The sequence below is a fragment of the Budorcas taxicolor genome, chromosome 1 (assembly GCF_023091745.1).
Source record: "Budorcas taxicolor isolate Tak-1 chromosome 1, Takin1.1, whole genome shotgun sequence".
NCBI lineage: Eukaryota > Metazoa > Chordata > Mammalia > Artiodactyla > Bovidae > Budorcas > Budorcas taxicolor.
In genome coordinates this window covers 109,781,551-109,809,517 of record NC_068910.1, presented here as the reverse complement: position 1 = coordinate 109,809,517, position 27,967 = coordinate 109,781,551, and the positions used below count along the sequence as shown (strand labels likewise).

The following is a 27,967-nucleotide window of genomic DNA, read 5'->3' as shown; positions in this document are numbered from 1 at the left end:
TTTTGTGCCTTTTCCACTTTGGAGACTCAACACTAATTAGGTACTGGTCATAATTATTAGAGAACTGAGAACTACTTCTAGGAAATAATAGGTCATGCAAACAAAGATTGCGTACAAGAATGCTGATTGCTCAAAATATCAAAAGACCTGAAGCTATCTAAATGTTCAGCACCAGAGAACTGCTTAAATAGTAGTTCAGTTCAGTTCAGTTCAGTTCAGTCTCTCAGTCGTGTCTGACTCTCTGCGACCCCATGAATTGCAGCACGCCAGGCCTCCCTGTCCATCACCATCTGCCGGAGTTCACTCAGACTCACATCCATCGAGTCTGTAATGCCATCCAGCCATCTCATCCTCTGTCGTCCCCTTCTCCTCCTGCCCCCAGTCCCTCCCAGCATCAGAGTCTTTTCCAATGAGTCAACTCTTCGCATGAGGTGGCCAAAGTACTGGAGTTTCAGCTTTAGCATCATTCCTTCCAAACAAATCCCAGGGCAGATCTCCTTCAGAATGGACTGGTTGGATCTCCTTGCACTCCAAGGGACTCTCAAGAGTCTTCTCCAACACCACACTTCAAAAGCATCAATTCTTCGGCACTCAGCCTTCTTCACAGTCCAACTCTCACATCCATACATAACCACAGGAACAACCATAGCCTTGACTAGACGGACCTTAGTCGGCAAAGTAATGTCTCTGCTTTTGAATATGCTATCTAGGTTGGTCATAACTTTTCTTCCAAGGAGTAAGCATCTTTTAATTTCATGGCTGCAATCACCATCTGCAGTGATTTTGGAGCCCCAAAAAATAAAGTCTGACACTGTCTCCACTGTTTCCCCATCTATTTCCCATGAAGTGATGGGACCGGATGCCATCATCTTCGTTTTCTGAATGTTGAGCTTTAAGCCAACTTTTTCACTCTCCTCTTTCACTTTCGTCAAGAGGCTTTTTAGCTCCTCTCCAATTTCTGCCATAAGGTTGGTGTCATCTGCATATCTGAGGTTATTGATATTTCTCCCGGTAATCTTGATTCCAGCTTGTGTTTCTTCCAGACCAGCGTTTCTCATGATGTACTCTGCATAGAAGTTAAATAAGCGGGGTGACAATATACAGCCTTGACGCACTCTTTTTCCTATTTGGAACCAGTCTGTTGTTTCATGTCCAGTTCTAACTGTTGCTTCCTGACCTGCATACAGATTTCTCAAGAGGCAGGTTAGGTGGTCTGGTATTCCCATCTCTTTCAGAATTTTCCACAGTTTGTTGTGATTCACACAGTCAAAGGCTTTGGCATAGTCAATAAAGCAGAAATAGATGTTTTTCTGGAACTCTCTTGCTTTTTCCATGATCCAGTGGATGTTGGCAATTTGATCTCTGGTTCCTCTGCCTTCTCTAAAACTAGCTTGAACATAAGGGAGTTCCCAGTTCACATATTGCTGAAGCCTGGCTTGGAGAATTTTCAGCATTACTTTACTAGCATGTGAGATGAGTGCAATTGTGCGGTAGTTTGAGCATTCTTTGGCATTGCCTTTCTTTGGCATTGGAATGAAAACTGACCTTTTCCAGTCCTGTGGTCACTGCTGAGTTTTCCAAATTTGCTGGCATATTGAGTGTAGCACTCTCACAGCATCATCTTTCAGGATTTGAAACAGCTCACCTGGAATTCCATTACCTCCACTAGCTTTGTTCATAGTGATGCTTTCTAAGGCCCACTTGACTTCACTTTCCAAGACGTCTGGCTCTAGATTAGTGATCACATCATCATGATTATCTGGGTCATGAAGATCTTTTTTGTACAGTTCTTCTGTGTATTCTTGCCACCTCTTCTTAATATCTTCTGCTTCTGTTAGGTCCATACCATTTCTGTCCTTTATCGAACCCATCTTTGCATGAAATGTTCCCTTGATATCTCATTTTCTTGAAGAGATCTCTAGTCTTTTCCATTCTGTTGTTTTCCTCTATTTCTTTGCATTGATCGCTGAAGAAGGCTTTCTTATCTCTTCTTGCTATTCTTTGGAACTTTGCATGCAGATGCTTATATCTTTCCTTTTCTCCTTTGCTTTTCGCCTCTCTTCTTTTCACAGCTATTTGTAAGGCCTCTCCAGACAGCCATTTGCTTTTTTGCATTTCTTTTCCATGAGGATGGTCTTGATCCCTGTCTCCTGTACAATGTCACGAACCTCATTCCATAGTTCATCAGGCACTCTATCTATCAGATCTAGTCTCTTAAATCTATTTCTCATTTCCACTGTATAATCATAAGGGATTTGATTGAGGTCATACCTGAATGGTCTAGTGGTTTTCCCTACTTTCTTCACTTTAAGTCTGAATTTGGCAATAAGGAGTTCACGATCTGAGCCACAGTCAGCTCCTGGTCTTGTTTTTGTTGACTGTATAGAGCTTCTCCATCTTTGGCTGCATAGAATATAATCAATCTGATTTTGGTGTTGACCATCTGGTGATGTCCATGTGTAGAGTCTTCTCTTGTGTTGTTGGAAGAGGGTGTTTGCTATGACCAGTGCATTTTCTTGGCAAAACTCTATTAGTCTTTGCCCTGCTTCATTCCGCATTCCAAGGCCAAATTTGCCTGTTACTCCAGGTGTTTCTTGACTTCCTACTTTTGCATTCCAGTCCCCTATAATGAAAAGGACATCTTTTTTGGGTGTTAGTTCTAAAAGGTCTTGTAGGTCTTCATAAAACCGTTCAACTTCAGCTTCTTCAGCATTACTGGTTGGGGCATAGACTTGGATAACTGTGATATTGAATGGTTTGCCTTGGAGATGAACAGAGATCATTCTGTCATTTTTGAGACTGCATCCAAGTACTGCATTTCGGACTCTTTTGTTGACCATGATGGCTACTCCGTAGTAGATGTAATGATCATCTGAGTTAAATTCACCCATTCCAGTCCAGTTTAGTTCACTGATTCCTAGAATGTCGACGTTCACCCTTGCCATCTCTTGTTTGACCACTTCCAATTTGCCTTGACTCATGGACCTGACATTCCAGGTTCCTGTGCAATATTGCTCTTTACAGCATCGGATCTTGCTTCTATCACCAGTCACATCCACAGCTGAGTATTGTTTTTGCTTTGGCTCCATCCCTTCATTCTTTCTGGGGTTATTTCTCCACTGATCTGGGTCGTGAAGATCTTTTTTGTATAGTTCTTCCGTGTATTCTTGCCACCTCTTCTTAATATCTTCTGCTTCTGTTAGGTCCATACCATTTCTGTCCTTTATCGAGCCCATCTTTGCATGAAATGTTCACTTGGTATCTGTAATTTTCTTGAAGAGAGCTCTAGTCTTTCCCATTCTTATATAGGTATTTATATTAAGAAGATGTTTATAAGGTATTATAAAGCGACAAAAACAAGTTCTATATTTAAAAACCATGTAGTAGAGACCTTCCTGGTGGCCCAGCGGGCATGGTTTCACTTTCCAATGCAGTAATGTGGGTTCAGTTCCTGGTCGGAAAGGTAAGATCCCACATGCCATGTGGCCCAAAACCAAAACATAAAACAGAAACAATACTGTAACAAATTCAACAAAAGACTTTAAAAAATATCCCCCATCAAAAAAATCTTAAAAGAAAAATAGAGTAGGTAGTAGGATATACACACACAGAGGGAAAAATCTTGAAGAATATATACCCACAGGTTAAGGTGAGACAGTATTTAAAATTTCACTTCTCTAACATAGTTTCTTTTTCTATAATGAGCATGCATATTTAATTAAATTTTTCAAGAATTAAGAAAACTGTATAGAAGATAGAAACACATTGACTCCTAGTGAGAGACCTCTATGAATAAAGTACACAAGTTTTAGTATAAATGCACAACCAGAAGTAATCTGTGACATAGGAATCCAAAAGAGAGAAAGCAGGCAGAGTTGGATCCTCTTTTTTTTTTTTTTTTTTTCAGTGTAGCCTTGGGAAAGCTAAAGAAAGTTTAATCAAACTACACTAGGATCTTGGGGAGAGCTGAACTAGGGTGGGGTTGGGAGTGCATGGGACTAGAAATGTGTGTTTGAAAGCTATGCCATTTTTTTGCAGTTCTGTGCACTGAGAAAGGAGCTGAAAGAATTATGCCCGCAGTGTTTCCTGGCCATGCCAAACTAAGGCTGGGAAAACAAGTCCTAATCTGAATCATCCCAGTTACTCTCTATCCCAGGCCGCGGCCACCCCTGCAATGAGGAGTTAGAAAGCTACAGCTTTCGTCCGCACTCCAGAGAATTAGCCATTTAGTGTATCCACGAGAGAAATATAGACACCTCTGTTAATGCTGTAACCTAGGAAAGTAAGCAGCACTGCATTAGATTTTCCTTCCAAACCGGAATTGTGCTTACGTTGCAAAGGTATCATCATTATCAGCAGTAGTAGCAGCTCTCTGAAAAACATCTTCACTAGCATCTAGAAGTTGACTCACTGTTGTCACAGCAACTTTTTTCGCCTGCCAGGAAGAAGGCATTGATTATCACAGAAGACACATTGCATACCATCATCATCATTATAGTTACCATGAATTATTACCATATCAAGTGGCACCATTGGTATGGTAATCTAGAAATATTTTTCAAAACTAGTTTTGAAAGTATTCTCTCCACCTAAGAAGGCAGAGAGAATAAAGGCAAGGCACAGTGAAAATATAAACTGAGTTAATTAGGAGGCTTAGGTCTCTGAATTGACCTCATAGCAAGGTGTTTCACAGAACCTCCACCCTCACCCCCAAGAACACAAAAGCGGGTGTTTCGATACAGAAGTAGAAACAAAATAAGAAGAATACGGGGCTCTTTAAAATATTACAGTCCATAATACTTAATATAAGACCTTAATTATACGTACTCTAACTGTTAGTAACTATTAGGCTTAGTAAAATTATTTCCAGTTTTCTTAAAATTAAAACCTCAGAAGTATGTCAGATGCAATGTCTCCACACCTGATTACATTTTAACTGCCTTTGTTATAGATATTGACACCATTCTGTCCTTATGGGCTAAGCCTGTCATAAATTCTACGTTTGGTGGTCATTATATTTCTTTCAATTCCATATTTATTAACTTGCAATTTGAATCCCACTTTATTTCCAAAGACCTCGGATAACAAAAAACATTTTTAAAATAAACTATTTAAAAAGAATAGAATAAAACAGATGTTTTCAGGCCATGCTGATATCCAACTAGCAGATACTGGGTCTTTCCAGATTGGCAGTTTATAAACCCTGCTAGGCCAGTACCTAAACTGTGCCAATTGGCGAATGCTGCCTGCAGTTCTCATTTTCAGGTACCAGAGTTTAACAGGTTATGATATCAGAAATGTAAATTAGGCTCAATTTTTTGGAAAACCAAGACTAAAATTCAAATATGCTCAACAGAAAGGGATCCCGGTTTAAAACAGCATGATCCAAAGTGAGTTTCTTGGAACTCAAGTTATTTGGAATTGAATAGAGGTGAGAGGTCAAATATGATTGATAAACATATTACTAAAGTGAAATAGATTTGTTCATTCCAGGACTTTCCAGAAGATTTAACATGATAATCATTTGTGACTATCCCAAAAGAGAATATTTGGACAAGTAGACCTTTTTTATCGATATTCCTTTGAACATCTCTCAGAGACAGTGCTCTGCAAAATGGTTTTGAGCAACTAAAACCCTGACCAAGTCCATACTTTGTAGTAAGGAGTAGAGTTTGAAATGTCTTTCTTTGTTCCCCTCCCTTTTTAAAAAACCGTATGAGTTTTACCTCAGATGAAGCATTTCTGGATGTGTTAAAAATCTGTCCGACTACTCTAGTAGCAGACATGATGTCCTCAGGAGTTAATTTACTGGCATTCGATGTTAAAATCTGGGCTTCATTAGAAATATTTTGAGACTGTGTTGAGATATTGACAATCTGTTAAAAAAAGAAAAAAGCCCTAACTTTATAAACTATATCTGAACACTTTGCAAACAACACATTTGAATAAGCTGGAACTGAATTGACCCTCAACCTCATGAACATCACATCCACTCCATTTTTCATTTTTGCTTTTTCCTTTGCATAAAGGACACAGTACATGTAGGCCATAGGCTTTCCCAGCCCTTTCTATTAATACCTGCCAGGATTAATTAATTAAGCCAGGGCAGGGCTCCTCTAGGTATAACCCATGGACCAATGGTGGTTCACTGATTGCTACAGAGTCCATAGGGAGATAAAAATAGAAAAAGAAAGTGGTCAGAGACATAACAATTCTATGCTGTTGAATCTAATAATTTGTAAAATGGATTTTTATCCTATAAGCCTTTTTTTGTTCTACTTTCCTAGTAATTCATTAGTAGTTTACAAAATTATAGCCTGCAATGGGCTTGAAATTTTTTAAGCTGGCTTTGTAGCACATAGAGTTAGGGAAGTTAGGAAACCTCTCCAGGTACCAGTGAACCTCCAGGCTCTAGGTTGTGAGGCTAAACATATTAATCCATATTATCTTTAGTGGAAAGTGAAAGTGAAGTCGCTCAGTCGTGTCCGACTCTTTGAGACCCCATGGACTGTAGCCTACCAGGCTCCTCTGTCCATGGGATTTTCCAAGCAATAGTACTGGAGTGGATTGCCATTTCCTTTTCCAAAAGGCCAGGTGTTAATACATATGTGTCTGTGTGGCTTAGTTTTCACTAGATGGCAGCATCATTGCAAAAATCAAACCAAGGTCACAGACTATTTACTCTTACAGAAGAGTCCGAAACAATATCCAGTCAGTAGAAACAAGGTTCTCATTCAATGCCCAGGTCTCTGCTATGTGTTAGGCATTTAACTAGATGTTTTATAGGTGTTATCACATTTAATATGCAAAACAGTATTGCAAGTTGAGCACCCTCATTCCTATTTAAAGGCTTGGAGAGGTTATAGAGCTCACCCAAAGTTCATGCAGCCTACAAATGAGAGAAATGATGATCAAAAACTGCCTTATCAGACTCCAGAACATGAAGCCTTTCCCCCAATCTGTACGAAAGTGCAAGTGTTAGTCATTCAGTCATGTCTGACTCTGTGTGACCCCATGGACTATAGCCCACCGGGCTCCTCTGTCCATGGGATTCTCCAGACAAGAATACTGGAGTGGGTTGCCATTCCCTTCTCCAAGGGATATTCCCAACCCAGGAATCGAACCTGTGTCTTTTGCATTGCAGGTAGATTCCCTACTGTCTTAGCCACACAACCTATGTGGTTGGCAGCCATCTCCACACTCTACCCTCATCCTCACCCACTCCCTTGCCCAACTGAGATTAGGGAGCCAGTGTGGTACAGTGTGGCCTTTAAAGACCAGCTCCATCACTTTTTGGCTGTGGCTCACTGAGCAAAATAGGACACTCTCAGAGAGTTTCCTCATCTATAGAATGAACATATCAATGCATAGTCGCTTTTAAAATTAAAATAACACATATAAAATGTTCAGCACAGTATTTAGCATGCAGTTAGTACTCAATAACATGTAAGTGTGATTAGCTAGAATAATCTATAATATGAGAATGAAACTATAACTCTCAGAGGTTGTGTGTGTGTTAGTCACTCAGTCATGTCCGACTCTTTGCGACCCCACGGACTGCAGCCCACCAGGCTTCTCTGTCCATGGAATTCTCCAGGCAAAAATTCTGAAGTGTATTGCCATTCCCTTCTCCAGAGGAACTTCCCAACCCAGGGATCGAACCCTGGTCTCCTGCATCGCAAGCCGGTTCTTTACCATTTGAGCTATAGGTTATGTAAGGACTAAATGAGATAACACATGTAACATGCCTCGTGCCAAGAGGAACACAAATAAGTTTCTTCCTCCTCCCCTTGCTCAGTCCCAGGTGTTAACAGTTCCTTGCATTTGCATTTGAGTATATCCTTAGTCAAAATAATCTAATTTGCATTAAAGAACAGTTAGTTATATTTCCCACTTCACTTGCTCATGAATACAGCCCTGAGACCAGCATCAGGTTCTGAACTTCCTGTTTCAAAGGGGTTTGGATTATAGCTTGTTTCTCTTTATTCTGATCCAAGAGACCATAAAATACCTTCCTTTTGGTATCAAATGTTAGGTATCTATTTTCAGTCAAAACTTCAGTGGTCAAACATATGAGGCCATTTAAAAACTAGTTAAGGACATAGGGAATGTCTTTTACACACTGCTATATTTAAAATGGATAATCAACAAGGACCTATTGTATAGAACATGGAACTCTGCTCAATGTTATGTGCCAGGCTGGATGGTAACAGGGTTTGGGGGGAAATGGATACATGTATATGTATGGCTGAGTCCCTTCACAGTTGATCTGAAACTACCACAATAGTTAATTGGCTATACCCCAATACAAAATGCTTTTGGTGCTAAAAAATAAAATTTTATTTTAAAATATACAATATCAAAACTAAAGTAAGAAAAGACATATTTTCATTTTCTTTATAATATATATCAAATGTAAAATGCAGCTATTTAAAATACTGAAATAGTTCTAAAAAATAAAATATGCTATAAATTATCATTTGCTGACCTTTGTCAAACAAACATGTCCAACTGTCTGTTTTCACAAATGGATATCAACTTTAAAATATAAGGATAGTTTCAGTTACTGCTGCTGCTGCTGCTAGGTCACTTCAGTCGTGTCCGACTGTGCGACCCCACAGACAGCAGCCCACCAGGCTCCCCCATCCCTGGGATTCTCTAGGCAAGAATACTGGAGTGGGTTGCCATTTCCTTCACCAATGCATGAAAGTGAAAAGTGAAAGGGAAGTTGCTCAGTCGTGTCCGACTCTTAGCAACCCCATGGACTGCAGCCCACCAGGCTCCTCCGCCCATGGGATTTTCCAGGCAAGAGTACTGGAGTGGAGTGCCATTGCCTTCTCCGAGATTCAGTTAATAGTCTTCGCTATTTCTAGTATGAGAGTTTTGAAAGCATTGGTTTGGCATCAAGTATCTGAAGAACAGAGTATGTACAGTCTGAACTTTTTCCCATTGCCCATCTCATGGAATATATAGCCTACCTGCTTTTCCAGGGTTTCCAGATTTTGATAACAATTTCCTATCGTCACATTTTGTAATTTTATCTCTCCATTTTCAAGACTGCACTGCCGAATTGCCAATGGACTGCCCGCTTTAATAAAAAGAAGCAGCAGGGAGGGATAAATTATGATTATGGGATTAACAAGTACATATTACCATATGTAAAACAGATTAAAAGAAACACAAGTTTATTGTTTAGCACTGGAAACTATATTCAATGTATTGTAATAACCTACAATGGAAAAGAAACAAAAAAAAGAATACACATACACATATTCTTAGTTGCTCAGTCATGTCCGACTCTTAGCGACCTCATGGAGGGCAGCACGCAAGGCTCCTCTGTCCGTGGGGATTCTCCAGGCAAGAATACTAGAGTGGGTTGCCATGCCCTCCTCCATGGGATCTTCCCAGCCCAGGGACTGAACCCAGTTCTCCCTCATTGCAGACGGATTCTTTGCCATCTGAGCCACCACAGAAGCTCCCCTGTGCACATATATATATCTGAATCACTTTGCTATATATCTGAAACTAACACAATATTGTTAATCAACTATACTTCAATTTTGAAGAAAAGAATAAAGGAAGAATACTTGGAAAAATGAAAGCAACCACCTGCTCCAGTACTCATAACCCCTTCACAACATGATTTTACTGCTCTTCCCATCAAGAAGTGAAGTCTGTTCCTCCATTTCCTGAATCTTCCTTTGATCAACAAAATGTGGTAGAAATAACACTGTTTGATTTCCAAAGCCTAGATCAGAAACGCTGTCCTGAGACCATCATATAAGGAAGCAGGTCTAATCTACTGGAGGGTGAAAGGCCATGTGGAAGAGACCTGAAGACCCCCAGCCAACAGGCAGCACCAAAGCCTCATGTGAGTAAGATCATCTTAAACCTTCCAGCACAATCCAGCTGCCACAGTCAACTCACAGGACTATGAGGAGCTTATTATCTTTATTGTTGTCAGCCAGTAAGTTTGGGATATTTTTATACACAGCAAGGGAAAAGTGAATCAGACAGCCACTGCATGAATATTTCAGGCAGATACCACTTGTCTAGATTTTTAAATCTGGAATTCAAAAGATCAGTCAACGATTTTCTTCCTTTGAAGTCTGCAAGGAAGGTTTGCCTTCCAAAAACGAGGGACCTAAGAGCATTGAATTGGATATGACAGACTAGTCGGAGAGACCTGAAACAAGGTGAAAAATTCCTCCTAGAGATTTAATTATATGGGCTTCCCTGATAGCTCAGTAGGTAATGAATCCGCCTGCAATGCAAGAGACCCTGGTTCAATTCCTGGGTTGGGAAGATCCGCTGGAGAAGGGATAGGCTACCCATTCCAGTATTGTTGGGCTTCCCTTGTGGCTCAGCTGGTAAAGAATCTGCCTGCAATGTGAGAGACCTGGGTTTGATCCCTAGGTAGGAAGATCCCCTGGAGAAGGGAAATGATACTCACTACAGTATTCTGGCCTGGAGAATTCCATGGACTGAACAGATACTGAATTCTATAGTGATCTTTCATCTTTACCCAAATCTGGGTGACACGTGAAAGGCAAAGAGTTCTACAGTTTTTGCAGCATCTACAGAGTATATTACTGGCTCTCAATAAATCATCAGGTTTATTTCCTAGGATTATCACCTGAGCCTCGGCAACTCAATGTCCTCCTCTGGCTAGTACTTAAGAGGATATAAATAGATAAAATCACTACCAGTTGTCATTAGTGGGACAGCTGATCAGTAGGTGAACTCTTAGGACAGCTTTGGGTAGCTGCATAAGGGGCAACAACTAGAAACACAAAAACTAGAGGTTGCTCCTACAACACTTAAAGCAGAAGGTTAAATTCACTCTTATATGATCACTCCACTTCTACTCTATGGCATAATGAAAATTTTAAACATTTATGTAGGATATTATTTTTTATGTGGCCATAGTTCAAATGCATCTTCTCTATATTACTTACAAGTATGAACCTATCCACTCAAAATCATTAAAAGTATTTTGGTTATTTGCTATATAAAGCCAAATTAATTAGAAGTAATTATTAATATAATACTAAAACTCTGGGAGTTGGTGATGGACAGGGAGGCCTGGCGTGCTGCGATTCATGGGGTCACAAAGAGTTGGACACGACTGAGTGACTGAACTGAACTAAAAAGCAAATTTACTAATTGTTGACATCTATGTCATTTTTTAACATTTATTTTTAATTGAAGGATAATTGCTTTATAATATTTTGTCAGTTTCTGCCATGCATCAACATGAATCAGCCATAGGTATACATATGTCCCCTCCCTCTTGAACCTCCCTTCCTAGAAATCTATATATTTAAATTATTTTATGGGCTCAATCTGAAATTCAAAGATAAGTGTAACAAACATTTTCATACTAATTACTAAGAAAAGAAAAATACATAACCAAGTGAAAGGTTCTCTTGTTCCAATAATGTAATATATTTCAAGCAATTGTGATATCCCTTGATGGGTATATAACTGATATTTTTACTCTTCCCAATTCAATAACACAGTTATTTTTTGTAGCCACATCTCTTTTGTAAATTATAGTGAAATATTTAAGATGTAAAAAACATAAAAATTAAGACAGTATGTATCTGTTGGCATATCATTGGAAGTAAGGACCAATATAGTTGAAGCTCCTCTTTTACGTCTGAACTCTTATCAAGAAGCTAGGAGGAACTATGTAAAGAACAGAATAATGAATACTTGAGTAAGTGTGATATATGTGGGCAGCGGCAATTTAGATTCAGCAAATGGAATGCTGGTCTCAATAATCTCTTAGAATAAAGGAAAGAAAGTCATCGGAAAGAGCAGTACATGTAATTTATTTAGTGCTTCAAAGAGTACTTGACACACATAGAGATCAATATCTAAATAAAATGTGAAAATTTTCTCAATTTCATTATTGCAGGAGTTCAGTCAAACACTTGCATAAACAAGCTAGAGTTAGTTACTGTGATATCCAGTTCTGTGGGAAGTGAATGATGACCCATAGGAAGATATGAGGGAAGTGAATGATGACCCACAGGAAGATATGAGAGGCAGGAGGACTAGTCAGATAAAAATCAATGCAAACAAAGAGCTGTTAAAACATTTAGGGAAATCACATGGCACAGTGGGAGTCAGGAAAGGAGTCCATGAATTTAAAGGGCGACCCTTAGAAGATATTACCCAATCTGACACTAAAATCACATATGTCATCAAAATCCTGGATATCATCAGAAAGCAGATTAGAAATAGAAAATATCATTTGCTCCTTTATTCTTGGAAAGCCTTTGTGCAAAAAACATTATCACACTTCAGAAAAGGTATGCTGAAGCTAGAGAATGTTCCAAGATGAAAACCTAAAATATTCAAACAGGTGAAAGACTACTAGCTGGACAGACTCAGCGGCATTTCTACCTAGAAAGATGAAGTCTCAAAGTAGATATGGTATAAATCCACAGTCTAGCTAATCTTTAAAATTGAGATAAATTATGTAACTGAGAGAACAGATCTCAACTTGGTCAAACTCCAGGAGATGGAGGGGGCCTCAAGAATAAATCAATTGAAAAAGAATTAAAAGGAATTTACTACTGTTCCATCAGTCCTGGATGTTCTTTGGAAGGAATGATGCTAAAGCTGAAACTCCAGTACTTTGGCCACCTCATGCAAAGAGTTGACTCACTGGAAAAGACTCTGATGCTGGAAGGGATTGGAGGCAGGAGGAGAAGGGGACGACAGAGGATGAGATGGCTGGATGGCATCACCGATTCGATGCGCATGAGTTTGAATGGACTCCGGGAGTTTGTGATGGACAGGGAGGCCTGGCGTGCTGCGATTCATGGGGTCACAAAGAGTCGGACATGACTGAGCAACTGAACTGACTGACTGACTGACTGACTGATCTATATTTTAGTTTTTAGGAAAATCGAATTACGTGAGTTAACACCCAAAACTCTGAACACTGGCATCATGAAAGGGAACCAATTCCTTCAACAAAATCTTCCCTGATGCCTCTTTCAGGGATCTAAAACTAGTTGGAGAGATGATAGGTATGATCCTGCATAGCAATTCAGATGCCTAGACAGAGGAGATGCTTGGGAAAACACATACCATTTACAGTGTTCTTGTCACATACTTGCAAGGAAGATCCATATCTTCCCACGGGAATTCTGTTAAAAGTAAAACTCCCATAGGTACTGTTTTCACAGAAATTAACTGTAATGGAAAGAAAAATATTTTTGAATCATAAATTCATCATTATCAAAATTTTTTCATTATTAATTTTCATCATTTTTCTTTCTGAATTTCAAACCAGATTAAAGCCAAAGTTCAAAACCTATAGAATGTAATTTGAAGGGTAACAGAAGGCTTATAGGCCTCACTGACCACCCAGCAACAACATATTTTAAGTTACTACCATTACAGTAACTAGTACATTATATAACAGGTTCAGTTACAATGTGCACAATATATAACTCAGTATAGGTAGGATGTGAGCACTAACACATCAGAAAGGATAGTGTATTACATTAGTTGGAATCTTGAAAATCAAAGATATAGAGCCTACAGAGGCAAAGGGACAGAGGGTGGAGGTTAAAGCAAACAGCGAAAGGCATGCGTTTCTGTGGGGGTGTACCCTGGCTGTTCAGAATGTTGTAAATTATTGGAGTGAGTTTTAAGGCTCTGAATCCTTAGCAGGCAGCATGAAGTGTGTAGAGTGCTGGGAAGCACACTGCAGATCAAGAAGTGCTTTTAACTTTGATTCTGAGATACTACTGAGTCAAGTCAAGCCATTGATTTAATAACATCTCTCCAAGAGAAAGGTAGAAAAAAACACAAACTTCACCTAAGTAGATATTTGAACAAGTAGGTGCATCTTGACTTCAGAAAAGTTAAGTATGTTGGAATTATGATATTTGAAATGGTGTAACATGGCATATTACCATTTGAAAGGACCTGGGAAAACCATATTACCCATTGCCTTATAGTAGACGCTGCAGTCAGAAAGAAAAGCAACCATTAGTTTTACAGAGAAACTTGACAGTTGGAAAAGAAAGGCAGTGTACTGAACATACAGGTAAATAGCACAAGAAAACTCAGTTTTTACTCTTCAGCTAATAAACACATCTTAAATTCATGATCATTATGCCCATTGTTACTATAGCAATTAACAGGAGCTTCGAGAAGCTTTGCTGCTGTCCTTAGAAACATAAGATTCACCTAAATCTCACACCCTAGTATTATCCCAAGTAACTTACTGATTGTACATCTCAGTCCTTTCCACTCTTCTGGACAAATGCATCTGCCATTTTGCCAGGTTCCACCATTCTTGCAGAACTCTATAGGGGTGCTTGATGTAGGGGTAACTGTTCCTAAAGAAATAATAAATAACGGAATAGTATATGAACTGGCTGATTAGTTTCCTTTTTGGGGTCTGTGGCCTTTGATTTCTGTATGTAAAATCACTATTTTTGAAGACCATTGCTGAAAAATATTCTTTGTAATATGATAAAAAAAAAAACCCAGAATTTACACAGGATATACAATGCTTACTAGATGCTATGGATTAAAAAAAAAAAAAACATATTTCAAAGATATAACACCCTGTCCAGGGAGATTTGAATCTACTGAAGGAAACAGTAATCTATGTCAATAGATTAGATAGATAAAGTCGAACCATTTCAATGCAAATTTACAAGTGCTATAAGAACTCAGAAGAGAGATGAAGACAGAGGCAGACCATCCAGGAAAGACTGGTAACTATTCCAGAGAAGAGGGGATGTTTTTAGCATCAGGTTTCAAGACTAAATTTAGAAAAGTCAGATAACATGTAGGCAGGATACAAAGAGCAAAAAGTTCAAAAACATGGAAAGTTCTGATGTGTCCAAGTACAGGGAAAAGCCTGACACATCAGGAGCATTGGTTCTTTGTGGATCAACAGCAGAACATAAGTGGCACTGTGAGCAGCTTTATAGACCGAGCCGAAAAGATTTAATCCTGCAGAAGCCTGGGGCAGGCGGTGAGGGAGGGGGGGCAGATCTTAAAACAAGGGAGTAACATCATAAGGAATGTTTTTTAGGAAGACACCTCAAGCAGTATGGGAAATGACTGAGGCTGGGAGGCAAAGGAGACCAGCTAAATGAGAACCTGATCGAAAACAGTGGCTCTAAGGATGTTAGGGATCAATCAGCTCAGGAGCACTCCTGAGACAGGATTTGGACCTAGTGACTGGTTATTTTGAGCTGGGGACACTGGGACTCTAAACCTAAACCAAAAGACAGGGTAGATGGTGAACAAATTAACCAAGCTTAAGAATACAGGAGGCAGAGTTCTGGTCCAATAATGACGGTGTTCAGATCAGTTCAGTCGCTCAGTCATGTCCGACTCTTTGCGACCCCATGAATCGCAGCACGCCAGGCCTCCCTGTCCATCACCAACTCCTGGAGTTCACTCAGACTCACGTCCATCGAGTCCGTGATGTCATCCAGCCATCTCATCCTCTGTCGTCCCCTTCTCCTCCTGCCCCCAATCCCTCCCAGCATCAGGGTCTTTTCCAATGAGTCAACTCTTCGCATGAGGTGGCCAAAGTACTGGAGTTTCAGCTTTAGCATCATTCCTTCCAAAGAAATCCCAGGGCTGATCTCCTTCAGAATGGACTGGTTGTATTTCCTTGCAGTCCAAGGGACTCTCAAGAGTCTTCTCCAACACCACACTTCAAAAGCATCAATTCTTCGGCACTCAGCCTTCTTCACAGTCCAACTCTCACATCCATACATGACCACAGGAAAAACCATAGCCTTGACTAGACGGACCTTAGTCGGCAAAGTAATATCTCTGCTTTTGAATATACTATCTAGGTTGGTCATAACTTTCCTTCCAAGGAGTAAGTGTCTTTTAATTTCATGGCTGAAGTCACCATCTGCAGTGATTTTGGAGCCCAAAAAAATAAAGTCCCCCACTGTTTCCACTGTTTCCCCATCTATTTGCCATGAAGTGATGGGACCAGATGCCACGATCTTCGTTTTCTGAATGTTGAGCTTTAAGCCAACATTTTCACTCTCCAGTTTCACTTTCATCAAGAGGCTTTTTAGTTCCTCTTCACTTTCTGCCATAAGGGTGGTGTCATCTGCATATCTGAGGTTATTGATATTTCTCCCAGCAATCTAGATTCCAGCGTGTGTTTCTTCCAGTCCAGCGTTTCTCATGATGTACTCTGCATATAAGTTAAATAAGCAGGGTGACAATATACATCCTTGACGTACTCCTTTTCGTATTTGAAACCAGTCTGTTGTCCAAGGAGCGGTGGCTGCGCGGGCATAGGAGGGCCTAGAGGAGCTATCCCACGTTGAAGGTCAGGAAGGGCGGCAGTGAGGAGATACCCCTCGTCCAAGGTAAGGAACAGTAGCTGCGCTTTGCTGGGCCAGCCGTGAAGAGATACCCCACACCCAAGGTAAGAGAAACCCAAGTAAGATGGTAGGTGTTGCAAGAGGGCATCAGAGGGCAGACACATTGAAACCATAATCACAGAAAACTAGTCAATCTAATCACACTAGGACCACAGCCTTGTCTAACTCAATGAAACTAAGCCATGCCCGTGGGGCAACCCAAGACGGGCGGGTCATGGTGGAGAGGTCTGACAGAACGTGGTCCACTGGAGAAGGGAATGACAAACCACTTCAGTATTCCTGCCTTGAGAACCCCATTAACAGTATGAAAAGGCAAAATGATAGGATACTGAAAGAGGAACTCCCCAGGTTAGTAGATGCCCAACATGCTACTGGAGATCAGTGGAGAAATAACTCCAGAAAGAATGAAGGGATGGAGCCAAAGCAAAAACAATACCCAGCTGTGGATGTGACTGGTGATAGAAGCAAGGTCCGATGCTGTAAAGAGCAATATTGCATAGGAACCTGGAATGTCAGGTCCATGAATCAAGGCAAATTGGAAGTGGTCAAACAAGAGATGGCAAGGGTGAATGTCGACATTCTAGGAATCAGCGAACTAAAATGGACTGGAATGGGTGAATTTAACTCAGATGACCATTATATCTACTACTGCGGGCAGGAATCCCTCAGAAGAAATGGAGTAGCCATCATGGTCAACAAAAGAGTCCGAAATGCAGTTCTTGGATGCAATCTCAAAAACGAATGATGGTGTAGATGGTACCATATTAATCATCCTACAAGTGACAGCTTAAAACTCTGGACAAAAATTTTAAAATAATTAATTGAGGACATTGGACAGCAATAAAAAACAGAGAGAAACTGAAGTCTATCGCAAGTTTATAGAATTCCCCAGTCTGTATAGCAGGAGTGGCTGAAACACCAGCAGAGAGCTACAATCTTAATGGGTGAAAGTATGAAGATCTGGGGTTACCACACAATTGGAAATTGAAGGGGGATAGCCCAGAAAGGAAGGAGCCATATAGAAGGGAGACACAAAGTCTGACTGTAAATTCCCCTCAAATCTGAAGAAAACATATGTTTTAAAAAATAAACAGAGTTTCTAGGACATGTGGGAAAATATCAAGAAGTCTAATCTATAAGCAAATAGAGTCCCAGAAAGAGAGATGAGAAGAAATAGAGCAGATAAATATCTGAAGGAATAATGGTTGAAACTTCTTAAACTTGATCCAAGAAATTCAGTAAAGCCACAAGCAAAATAAACATGGGGGAAACCACATTTAGACACATCATGGTAAAACTGCTAAAACTCAAAAATAAGGAGAAAATCCTGAAAGCAACCAACTACCAATCCAGACAGTTTTACTACTGAGTTAGGGTAGAAATAATACCCATCTTATATAAATTCTTTTGGAAAATAGAGAAAGGGAGAAACTTCCCAAATGATATCATAAAGCCAGGATAACCCTGATACCAAAATCTGACAAAAACATCATAAGGAAAAAAAAAATTACAGACCAATAAACTTCATTTATACAGATGCCAAAACCTTTTTGAAATAGTAGCAAATCAAATCCAGCAGTATATAAAAGTGACAATCCATCATGACAAAGTGAGATTTATACCAGGAGTGCAAAGTTGGTTTAACAGTAGAAAATCAATTATTTAATTCACTATGTGTTAGAACAGAGGGGGAAGACCATATAGTCATTTCAATAATCATAAATTCAAAAATCATTTCAATAAAGGGGGCAAAAAACACCTGACATTTTTTTTAAAACTCTCAGCAAATAGGGAATAAAAGAGAACTTCTTCAAACTGATAAAAAAATCATCTATGAAGAACCTGCCCCTAACATCATACTTAATAGTGTAATATTAGATGCTTTTTGGACTTTCTAGGTGGACCAATGGTAAAGAATCTCCTGGCAATGCAGGAGACGAAGGTTTGATTCCTGGGTCAGGAAGATCCCTGGACTAGGAAATAACAATCCACTCCAGTATTCTTGCCTGGAAAGTCTGGACAGAAGAGCCTGGAGGGCTACAGTCCTTAAGGTTGCAACATGACACAACTGAGCATGCATGCACATTGGATACTTTCACCCCTAAGATTGACAGAAAATAGTTTAATATAACTGCTATAACCACTTTTATTCAACATTGTGCTGAAGATGCTGACCAGTGATATGAGTATGAAAGAGAAATAAAAACCATAAAGAAAAGGAGAAGTAGAACTGTCTTCCGTTGCAGATAACATCATCAAATACAAAGAAAATCCTAAGGTGTCTCAAAAAAAAAACACTACTAGAATAAGCAATCCCACTGCTGGGCATACACACTAGGAAACCAGAATTGAAAGAGACACATGTACCCCAATGTTCATCACAGCACTGTTTATAATACCCAGGACATGGAAGCAACCTAGATGTCCATCAGCAGATGAATGGATAAGAAAGCTGTGGTACATATACAAAATGGAGTATTACTCAGCCATTAAAAAGAATACATTTGAAAGTTCTAATGAGGTGGATGAAACTGGAGTCTATTATACAGAGTGAAGTAAGCCAGAAAGAAAAACACTAATACAGTATACTAACACATATATAAGGAGTTTAGAAAGATGGTAATGATAACCCTGTATGCAAGACAGCAAAAGAGACACAGATGTATAGAACAGTCTTTTGGACTCTGTGGGAGAGGGCAAGGGTGGGATGATTTGGAAGAAAGGCATTGAAACATGTATACTATCATATGTGAAACAAATTGCCAGTCCAGGTTCGATGCGTGATACAGAATGCTCGGGGCTGGTGCACTGGGATGACCCAAAGGGATGGTATGGGGAGGAAGGTGGGAGGGGGGTTCAGGATGGGGAACACATGTATCCCCATGGCGGATTCATGTTGCTGTATGGCAAAACCAATACAATATTGTAAAGTAATTAGCCTCCAATTAAAATAAATAAATTTATATTAAAACAAAAATATAATAAATGAAGCTATATTTATTTCCACATGCTAACATTAAATAATTGGAAAATAAAATTATTAAATCATTTTCATTCAACTTAGCTTAAAACTCATAAAATTTTTGGAAATAAATTTAACAAAATGTGTGCAAGACATCATTACTGAAAGAAATTTTAGAGTTTAAATAAGGGGCTTCCCTGGTGGCTCAATAGTAAAGAATCCACCTGCCAATGTAGGAAACATGGGTTCCACCCCTGGTCTGGGAAAATCCCACATGCTATGGAACAGCTAAGCCAGTGGGCTGAGCCCCCACTCTAGGGCCTATGCTCAGCAACAAGAGAAGCCACCACAATGAGAAGCCCACGCATCACAACTAGAGAGCAGCCCCAGCTCGCTGCAACTAGAGTGCAACGTGAGTGGTGCTCATGCGGCAACAAAGACCCAGAGAAGCCAGGAAACAAAGAAATAAGATTGTATTTTAAAAATATCTAAAAAGTGGAAATATATACTATGCATGTGTGAAATACTCATAGTTGTTCAAGAGTCTATTGTCCTCAAATTGATAAAGCCAAAATCTAAAACAAAAGAACTTTTGTTTGTAGAAATTGACAAACTGATCTCAAGATGTTATGGAGGGCTTCCCCGGTGGTCCAATATTTAAGACTCTGCACTCCCAATGCAGGGTACCTGGGTTCAATCCCTGGTCAGGGAACTTAGATCCCACATGCAGCAACTAAGATCCAGTGCAGTCAAATAAATTTTTTTGTAATATTATGGAAATGTGAAAGACCTGGAAAAGCCAAAATAAGCAGGGAGCTGTACTCAATACTCTGTAATGGCCTATATGGGAAAAGAATCTTAAAAAAAAAAGTGGATATTTGTATATAACTGATTCACTTGGCTGTATATCTGAAACTAACACAACACTGTAAATCAACTAAACTCCAAAGAAAACTAAAACAACAAAAACAAAGAGTTGGATCACTGACATTACTAATTTTATGATTTACTATACAGCTATAGCAATCAAAACATTATGAGATCATCATAAAAACAGCCAAACACACCACCGAAATAGAATAAACAGTTTAGAAATAGATAAAATATATATAGTCGGTTGATTCTTTGAAAAGATTCCAAGGCAATTCGGTTGGAAAAGGAAAAACGTTTCAACAAATAGTGCTAGACTAACTGGATAATATACCACACTCAGAACACAACATCAGGGCTTCCCTCGTGGCTTGGTGGTAAACAATTCGCCTGCCAATGCAGGAGACATAAGTTCCATCCCTGATCCAGGAAGATCCCACATGCTGCAGAGCAGCTAAGCCCATGCACCACAGCTACTGAGCTTGTGGGGGCCACGTCGATTGAAGCCTGCGAGCTCTAGAACCTGTGCTTTACGAGAGAAGCTACCGTAATGTGAAGCCCATGCATCACAACTAGAGACAGCCCCAGCTCGCTGCAACTAGAGAAAAGCCTGAACAGCAATGAAGATCCAGCGCAGCTGAAGATAAATAAAAATTAATATTTTTTAAAAAACACAATACGAGATGGACCTGAGACACAAAAGCTAAAACTACAAAGCTTCACTGAGAAAATAGGAGATGAATATCTTTACAACTTTAGGACAAAGATTTTTATTTAAAGAGGACATAAAAAGCACTAAACATAAAAGAAAAAAATATTGATAAACTGTACTTAAAATACTGCTCATCAAAACACACCATTAAGATAATAAAAATAGAAGCTACAAACTGGGAGAAAATATTTGCAGTACTTTTCTGTCAAAGAAAGTGTTGCTATAACTATAAATTAGGACTGTAAATTGTAGACAGTACACGTTATTAGTAACACAAACAACCCACTTTTTAAAATGGGTAAAAGGCTTGAATACATACTTCATAAAAGAAGATATACGGAAGGGCACTAATCACATGAAAGTGATCAGCATATTAGTCATCAGAGAAATGCAAATTAAAACCACAGTGAAATATCATCTTACACCCGATTAGAATAGCTAAAATTACAAAAGGATGATGCCAAATGTTGTTAAGGCTGCAAAACAACTGGAACTCTAGCAAACTGCTGCTAAGAACATAAAGCTAAATAAAGATACACATACATATGATGAGAAATTCCATGCCTACATAAATATGCAAAATAAAGGAAATATATGTCCACAAAGAGACTAGAATGTTTCTAATACCTGCAGCAAATGCAATCAATCGTATGCCACCTTTAGGACTGAAGCACTCACTCCTCCAGCTTTGAGTAAGTAACTAAAGTGTTAGTCACTTAGTCGTGCCCTACTCTTTGGGGCCCCATGGACTGCAGCCCACCAGGCTCCTTTGTCCATGAGATTTTCCAGGCAAGGATACTGGAGTGGGTTGTCATTTCCTTCATCCAGGGGATGTTCCCAACCTAGGGATCGAACCCAGGTCTCCTGCACTGCAGGCAGATTCTTTACCAACTGAGCTACCTCCAGCCTTGAGGGATGTTGGCAACTAAGAAAACAGCTGAAACCTTTTCAAGGAATTGCCCTCACCTGAAGAGAATCAGCTCATACAAGAGCCTTGTGACACATACCATGACTAGTCAATGCCAGGGAATAAAGTCTCATTCCCCAGCCTCAATGCCTCAAAGAGAGTAGTTTCCAAAGACAGCTGTCCTACATATTCCATCTCTTTCACTCTTGTAGCGATGACACTTCTCCATTGAGAAGCAGGTTTATGGTCTCTCCTAGGGTCCAGAGGAATTTTGTATCTGTCTTGACTAATACGGTGGGAGAAATGTGCTGTGTGACTTCCAGATGGGATCATAAAAGGTGGTTTGGCTTCCACCTAGCTCCTTCTCACTCAGAGGGAGATGCTTTAGAAGCCTTGAGCCTACAGGAGACATGTAAGAAGCCTGGCTACTCTGAAGCTTCCATGCTGGAGATACCAAGTGGGGAACTACACAGAGACAGGGAAGCTGGAGGAGCTTTGGCTGTTTCAACTATCTGAGTCTTCCCAGCCCAGGCACTGCACATGGTTGAAGAAGCACTTAGGTGACCCCAGCTCCAGCCACCATCTGAGGGCAACTTTATGAGACATCCTAATCCAGAACTACACAGGCTGCTTCCAAATTCTGAATTCTTACAGATAATAAATAATTGTGGCTTTAAGCCACTAGGTTTCGGGGTGATTTCTTCTGCAGCAAGATAGCTAATACACAGAGGGCAACTCTGAAGGGCCAGCCCACCTTCAGCTGTGTTGCAGTTCAGTTTCTTCTTTCACCCAATCCTGCCTGTCATTCCCCATGAGTACTGATCCCTACAACACCTGTTGAAAATTTTAATATAGTAAAGCTAAAACCTTCAACTCAGAATTTGTTTCCCAGGGAATCCAATCTCGGAAGTTTGCAGGTTTTTAAAATATTTTTTATTTTTTGGCCACACTGTGGCTTACAGGATTTTAGTTGCCTGACCAAGAATCAACCCAAGCCCCATGCAATCCTAACCACCAGACTGCCATGAAAATCACTCAGAAGTTTTATTTATTGTAGTCAAAAGGAAAAAAAAAAAAAGGAAACCACCATCAACAGCAGACTGAATAAATGAATTATAGTATATCCAGACAATAGACTATTAATTGTTTAGTAATAAAATAATATACAACATCAAGGAATCTTAAAAACATGTTAACAAGAGTATTCAGACATAAAAGAGTAAATCTTATATGGTTCTTTTTATGAAGTTCAAGGATAACAACTAATCTACGGTGATACAATCAGAACAGTGTTTGCCTAAAGGGTGGGAAGTAGGGGTGGGAAGACTGACTGGCAAGGAACACCTACAGCTACCATAAATAGAAAACACAGCCTAACATAAAACCTCACACTAAAGGCACCTCAATTTCTTTTACCTAATACATCATGTCTGATTCTCAACTAAAAATTACAGGGCATGCTGATAGGCAAAAAATGACTAAAGAAACAAGCCAACCGTCAGAACCAGATTTATAGACAGCAGAGATTCTGGAATTATCAGACCAGGAATTAAGGATAATTATGATTAATATACTAAGAGCTTTAACTAAAAAATGGACAATCTTTAAGAACAAGGAGGTAATAAAAGCTGATAAATGGAAATTCTAAGCAAGAATTGAAATGCTGTAATCAAAAAACACTAACAGAAATGAATTCCTTTGCTGGGTTCATCAGTAAACTGATAAGAATCATTGAGCTTGAAGAATTCAGTAGAAGCTTTCCAAACTAAAAAGAGAAAAAAAAAACCTGTGAAAAACAGAATATCTAAGAACTGTGGGACAAATGGTATAACATATACATAATGGGACGAGGAGAAGGAGTGGTGGTGGTTTAGTCGCTGTCATGTCTGACTTTGCAACATGGACTGTAGCCTGCCAGGCTGCTCTGTTCATGGGATTCTCTAGGCAAGAATGCTGGAGTGGGTTGCCATTTCCTTCTCCAGGGAAATCTTCCTAACCCAAGAATCGAACCTAGGTCTCCTGCATAGCAAACAGATTCTTTACCAACTGAGCTATGAGGGAAGCCCAACAGAAGGAGAGAAAAGGGCAAAAAGAACTGAAGAGACATTTTAAGTTTTGATGGCTGAGACTATTCCAAAATACATGACAGACAAGAAATCACAGAATCAGCAACCTCAGAGTTAGACAACACACTAACTCAGATAAAAGTTAAAAATAAAACAAAACCCTATACTTAGGCACCTCCTATTCAAACAGCAAAAAGTCAAAGACAAAAAGATCATTTCAGAAGAAGTCAAAAGGGAGAAAAATACCTATAAAGCAACACGTATAAAAGGTATACTGGAACTCTCCCCTGGAAATCATGCAAGCAAAAAAGTGTAGAGTTAAATATTTAGTGCTGAATGAAAACAACAAAGTATTCTGCATCCAAATAATTATCCTTTAAAAGTAAAGAAAAAAGACATTCTCAGAAAAATTTAGGGAGTTTGTCACCAGAAGACTTGTCTTGCAAGAAATGTTAAAGGAAATTTCTTCAGAAAGAAGGAAATGATACAGGTCAGAAACTCAGATCTACATAAGAAGATAATTAGAGAAGGAATAAATGAAGGTAAAATAAGTCTTTCAGTTTTTTTATTCTTAATCGATCTAATAACAGTTTGTTCAAAATAATAATAGTAATGATACATGAGATGATTAAAGCTTATGGATAAATGAAATGAATGACAAGAAATGTTATAAAGAAAGAGAATGAGGAATTGGGAAGATCTGCTATAAGGTGCTGGCATTACCTATGGGACTATATATTATTACTAGAAAGTGAATTTAGATTAATCATAAATGTATACTACAAACTTTAGGATGCTCCTAGGCATTCACCCAAATAAGTGTAAACTTGCCCCCACAGAAAAAGCTGCACCTGAATGTTTATAACAGTGGTATATATAATCACCTAAAACTGGAAGCAAACTAGATAACCTTCAGTGAAAGTGAAGTCGTTCAGTCATGCCTGACTCTTTACGACCCCATGGACAGTAGCCTGCACCAAGCTCCTTTGTCCATCGGATTTTCCAGGCAAGAGTACTGGAGTGGGTTGCCATTTCCTTCTCCAGGGAATCTTCCCGACCCAGGGATCGAACCCAGGTCTCCCGCATTGTAGGCAGACGCTTTACCATCTGAGCCATCAGGGAAGTCCCAGATGACCTTCATGAATAGATTAAAAAAAAAAAAAAAAACACCTGTAGAATATCCATACAGTGGCATATTATTCAGCCATAAAAAGAAATGATCTATGAAGCCCACAGAAGATATGGAGGAATCTTAAATATATTTAGCTAAGTGAAAGGAGCCAGTCTGCATACAGTGATTCCAAATATATCACTCTGGAAAAGGAAAACTATAGAGACAATAAAGAAATCAGTGGTTGGGGAAGGGAGGGTAGGATGAATAGGTGAAGTGAACTGGAATTTCAGGGCAGTCAACTATTCTGTATGATCCTGTAACAGTGACAATATGTCATTATGTATTTGTCAAAATCCATAAACACTACAACAGGAAGAGTGAACCATAATGTAACCTATATATTAATAATCATGTGTCAACATTGGCTTGTCTATTTTAACAAAAGCAACACATCAGTGTAAGATATTCATCAGGGAAACCATAGAGGGGGAGGGGTGATGAGAGAGAGAGACAGCAAATGGGAATTCTCTGTACTTTCTGCTTAATTTTTCTGTAAACCTAAAACTGCTCTAAAAATCACTACAATATTGTAAAGTAATCAGCCTCCAATTAAGATAAATAAATTAAAAATTAAAAATAATAAAAATTTAAAAATAGTCAATTAGTTTTTTTTTTAAGAGATATGGATTTTGATCTCAAACAGCTTACAATCTAGGAAGAGAAATTTAACTGTAATTGTTTTGTGACAAACTTCTCTGTGTAACCAAGGAAATGTGAAAATCTTTTTAAATTATAAAATATTTAAAATATGCAAGGTACAGAAAATAACAAGACATCTCTAGCTACCATATCCTGGTTTAAAAGAGCAACTTTCTCTCAGATTTGCTTCAGACATTAGGGCTTCCCTGATAGCTCAGTTGGTAAAGAATCCGCCTGCAATGCAGGAGACCCTGGTTCAATCCCTGGGTCGGGAAGATCCCCTAGAGAAGCGATAGGCTTCCCTCTTCAGTATTCTTGGACTTCGCTGTGGTTCAGCTGGTATAGAATCCGCCTGCACTGTGGGAGGCCTGGGTTTGATCCCCGGGTTGGGAAGATCCCCTGGAGAAGGGAAAGGTTACCCACTCCAGCATTCTGGCCCGGAGAATTCCATAGACTGTGTATGAGCAATGAAACTTTACAGAAAGAGCTGAAATCCTTTGAATTCCTTTATATTAATATTTCTTCACCCCCCCCCCTACATATAACACTATTCTGGAATTATCTTCCCCGTCACAGTTTATAGTATTAATATATCTAAGATAGTATGTAGTATTTGAATATAATTTCTTAATTTTAAAAAAACCTAATAACTTTTAATGGTTATAGTTCTATTCTTGTTTTGTCTCTTCATTTTGGAGTAAATTTTGGTCATTTGCATTTCTTTAAGAAAATTGCCACTTGACCAAAGTATCCTACCAAAGTAGGATAAGGTTTTCCATGGTATTTGCTTATGAGTTTCCTCACTAGTTTCTGTGTGGTTTTTTTTTTCAAATAACTGTCTTATTTTAATATATATCTTATTAGGTAATATTTCAGAGTTGAAATATAAAAATAGCACTTATCCCCATCCACAAATATACACAAGTAATAATTTCTACTCATTTCTTTCAATCTTTCTTTTCACAAGGATAAGCAAAGATGAATCTATAGTCTTATGTTTTCCCCCGTTTTCTGTAGCTTGCTCTTACACTTAATGAATGTCAAAAATCTTTTCATGTGGTTCAGAAAACTTCCACATCTTCCTTACAGCTGCATTATATTCTATTATCTGATTGTGCCCTTACTTACTTAACCCCTTACCGATGGCACTTTTGCTGTTTTCAGTTGCTGCTTCAAAATTGCATTCTATACATTTTACTTCACCCGTTGTACAAATCCATTTGTAGAATAAATTTCCAGACATGAAATTTCTGAGCCAAAGAGTACACATTCACATCTTGACAGTTATTAGCATCTCGCCACAGGGGTGGTACTAATTTGTATTTTCGCCAGCAACACAACGCTATGCAAGGTCTGGGACAAGTTACAGTGAAGACCTACCTACCATTTATACAAAAGTAAAAGGAAAACTCTATTCTAATGCCACGATAAACATACCTTCATAAGGACCTGAAAATCCAGGTCTGAATTTAGAAACCGTGGGTTCCTCGGAGCCCTAAGGGCAGAGGCTGGCAGCTGCCCCTTCTTGCCTTATGTCCGTCCTGCCCCACATTCAGGCGGCCTTGAGCTCACACAGGCAGACACCCCAGGCCACACCTGCAACCTCTTCTCACACCACACTGTGAACAGCCTCCCCTCACAGTCAGGGAAGCCGGAGCAGCATGGTTGGCCCCAGAGTGGATGACGAGAAAGGGAAGCACAGTCCCAGAAGCGGGGCAGGGCTTCTGAGGTCCCGGAAGCTCAGGAGGCGTGCAAGGGTTAGAACTTGTCTTAAGAAACCTCGCTGGAAATATATCTTTTTTTTTTTTTTTTAATTCATCTTTCCGGAAAACCAGCTTCTGGTTTTGTTGATCTCAGCTCTTGTTTCTTTGATTTCCATTCTATTAATTTGTTCTCATTTTCATTACTGCCAAACATAGTTTTAGAATTTACTCTTTTTTTAACTTCTAAAGTTAGAATGCTTATTATTTCACTGTCTTGATTTTTAATATATACCTAAAGCTATGTCATTCTAACTGCATTTTTATTTTATTGGAATATAATTGCTTTACAATGTTGTTTCTGCTGTAGATCCATGTGAGTCAGCTGTATATACACACACTTTCCCCTCCATTTTGAGGCTCCCTCCCATCCCTCCCCATCCTGTCCCTCGAGACCACCACAAACCACCAAGCCCAGCCCCGAGCTCCGTGTGTTATGCAGCAGCTTCCCACTAGCTATTTTACACACGGTAG

General features: G+C 39.3%; 1 protein-coding gene across 1 annotated transcript in view; it reads right to left on the bottom strand.

Annotated features, from left to right (window-relative positions):
• Window positions 1-27,967, bottom strand: part of ADGRG7 (adhesion G protein-coupled receptor G7) — a 65,434-nt gene that overhangs the window by 31,139 nt on the left and 6,328 nt on the right. Inside the window, exons 2-6 of the mRNA XM_052647431.1 lie at window positions 14,256-14,369; window positions 13,108-13,212; window positions 8,979-9,088; window positions 5,727-5,876; window positions 4,332-4,435 (exon numbers count right to left, since the gene is read on the bottom strand). Coding sequence (XP_052503391.1) covers window positions 4,332-4,435; window positions 5,727-5,876; window positions 8,979-9,088; window positions 13,108-13,212; window positions 14,256-14,369 — 583 coding nt within the window. The remainder of the gene's footprint in view (window positions 1-4,331; window positions 4,436-5,726; window positions 5,877-8,978; window positions 9,089-13,107; window positions 13,213-14,255; window positions 14,370-27,967) is intronic.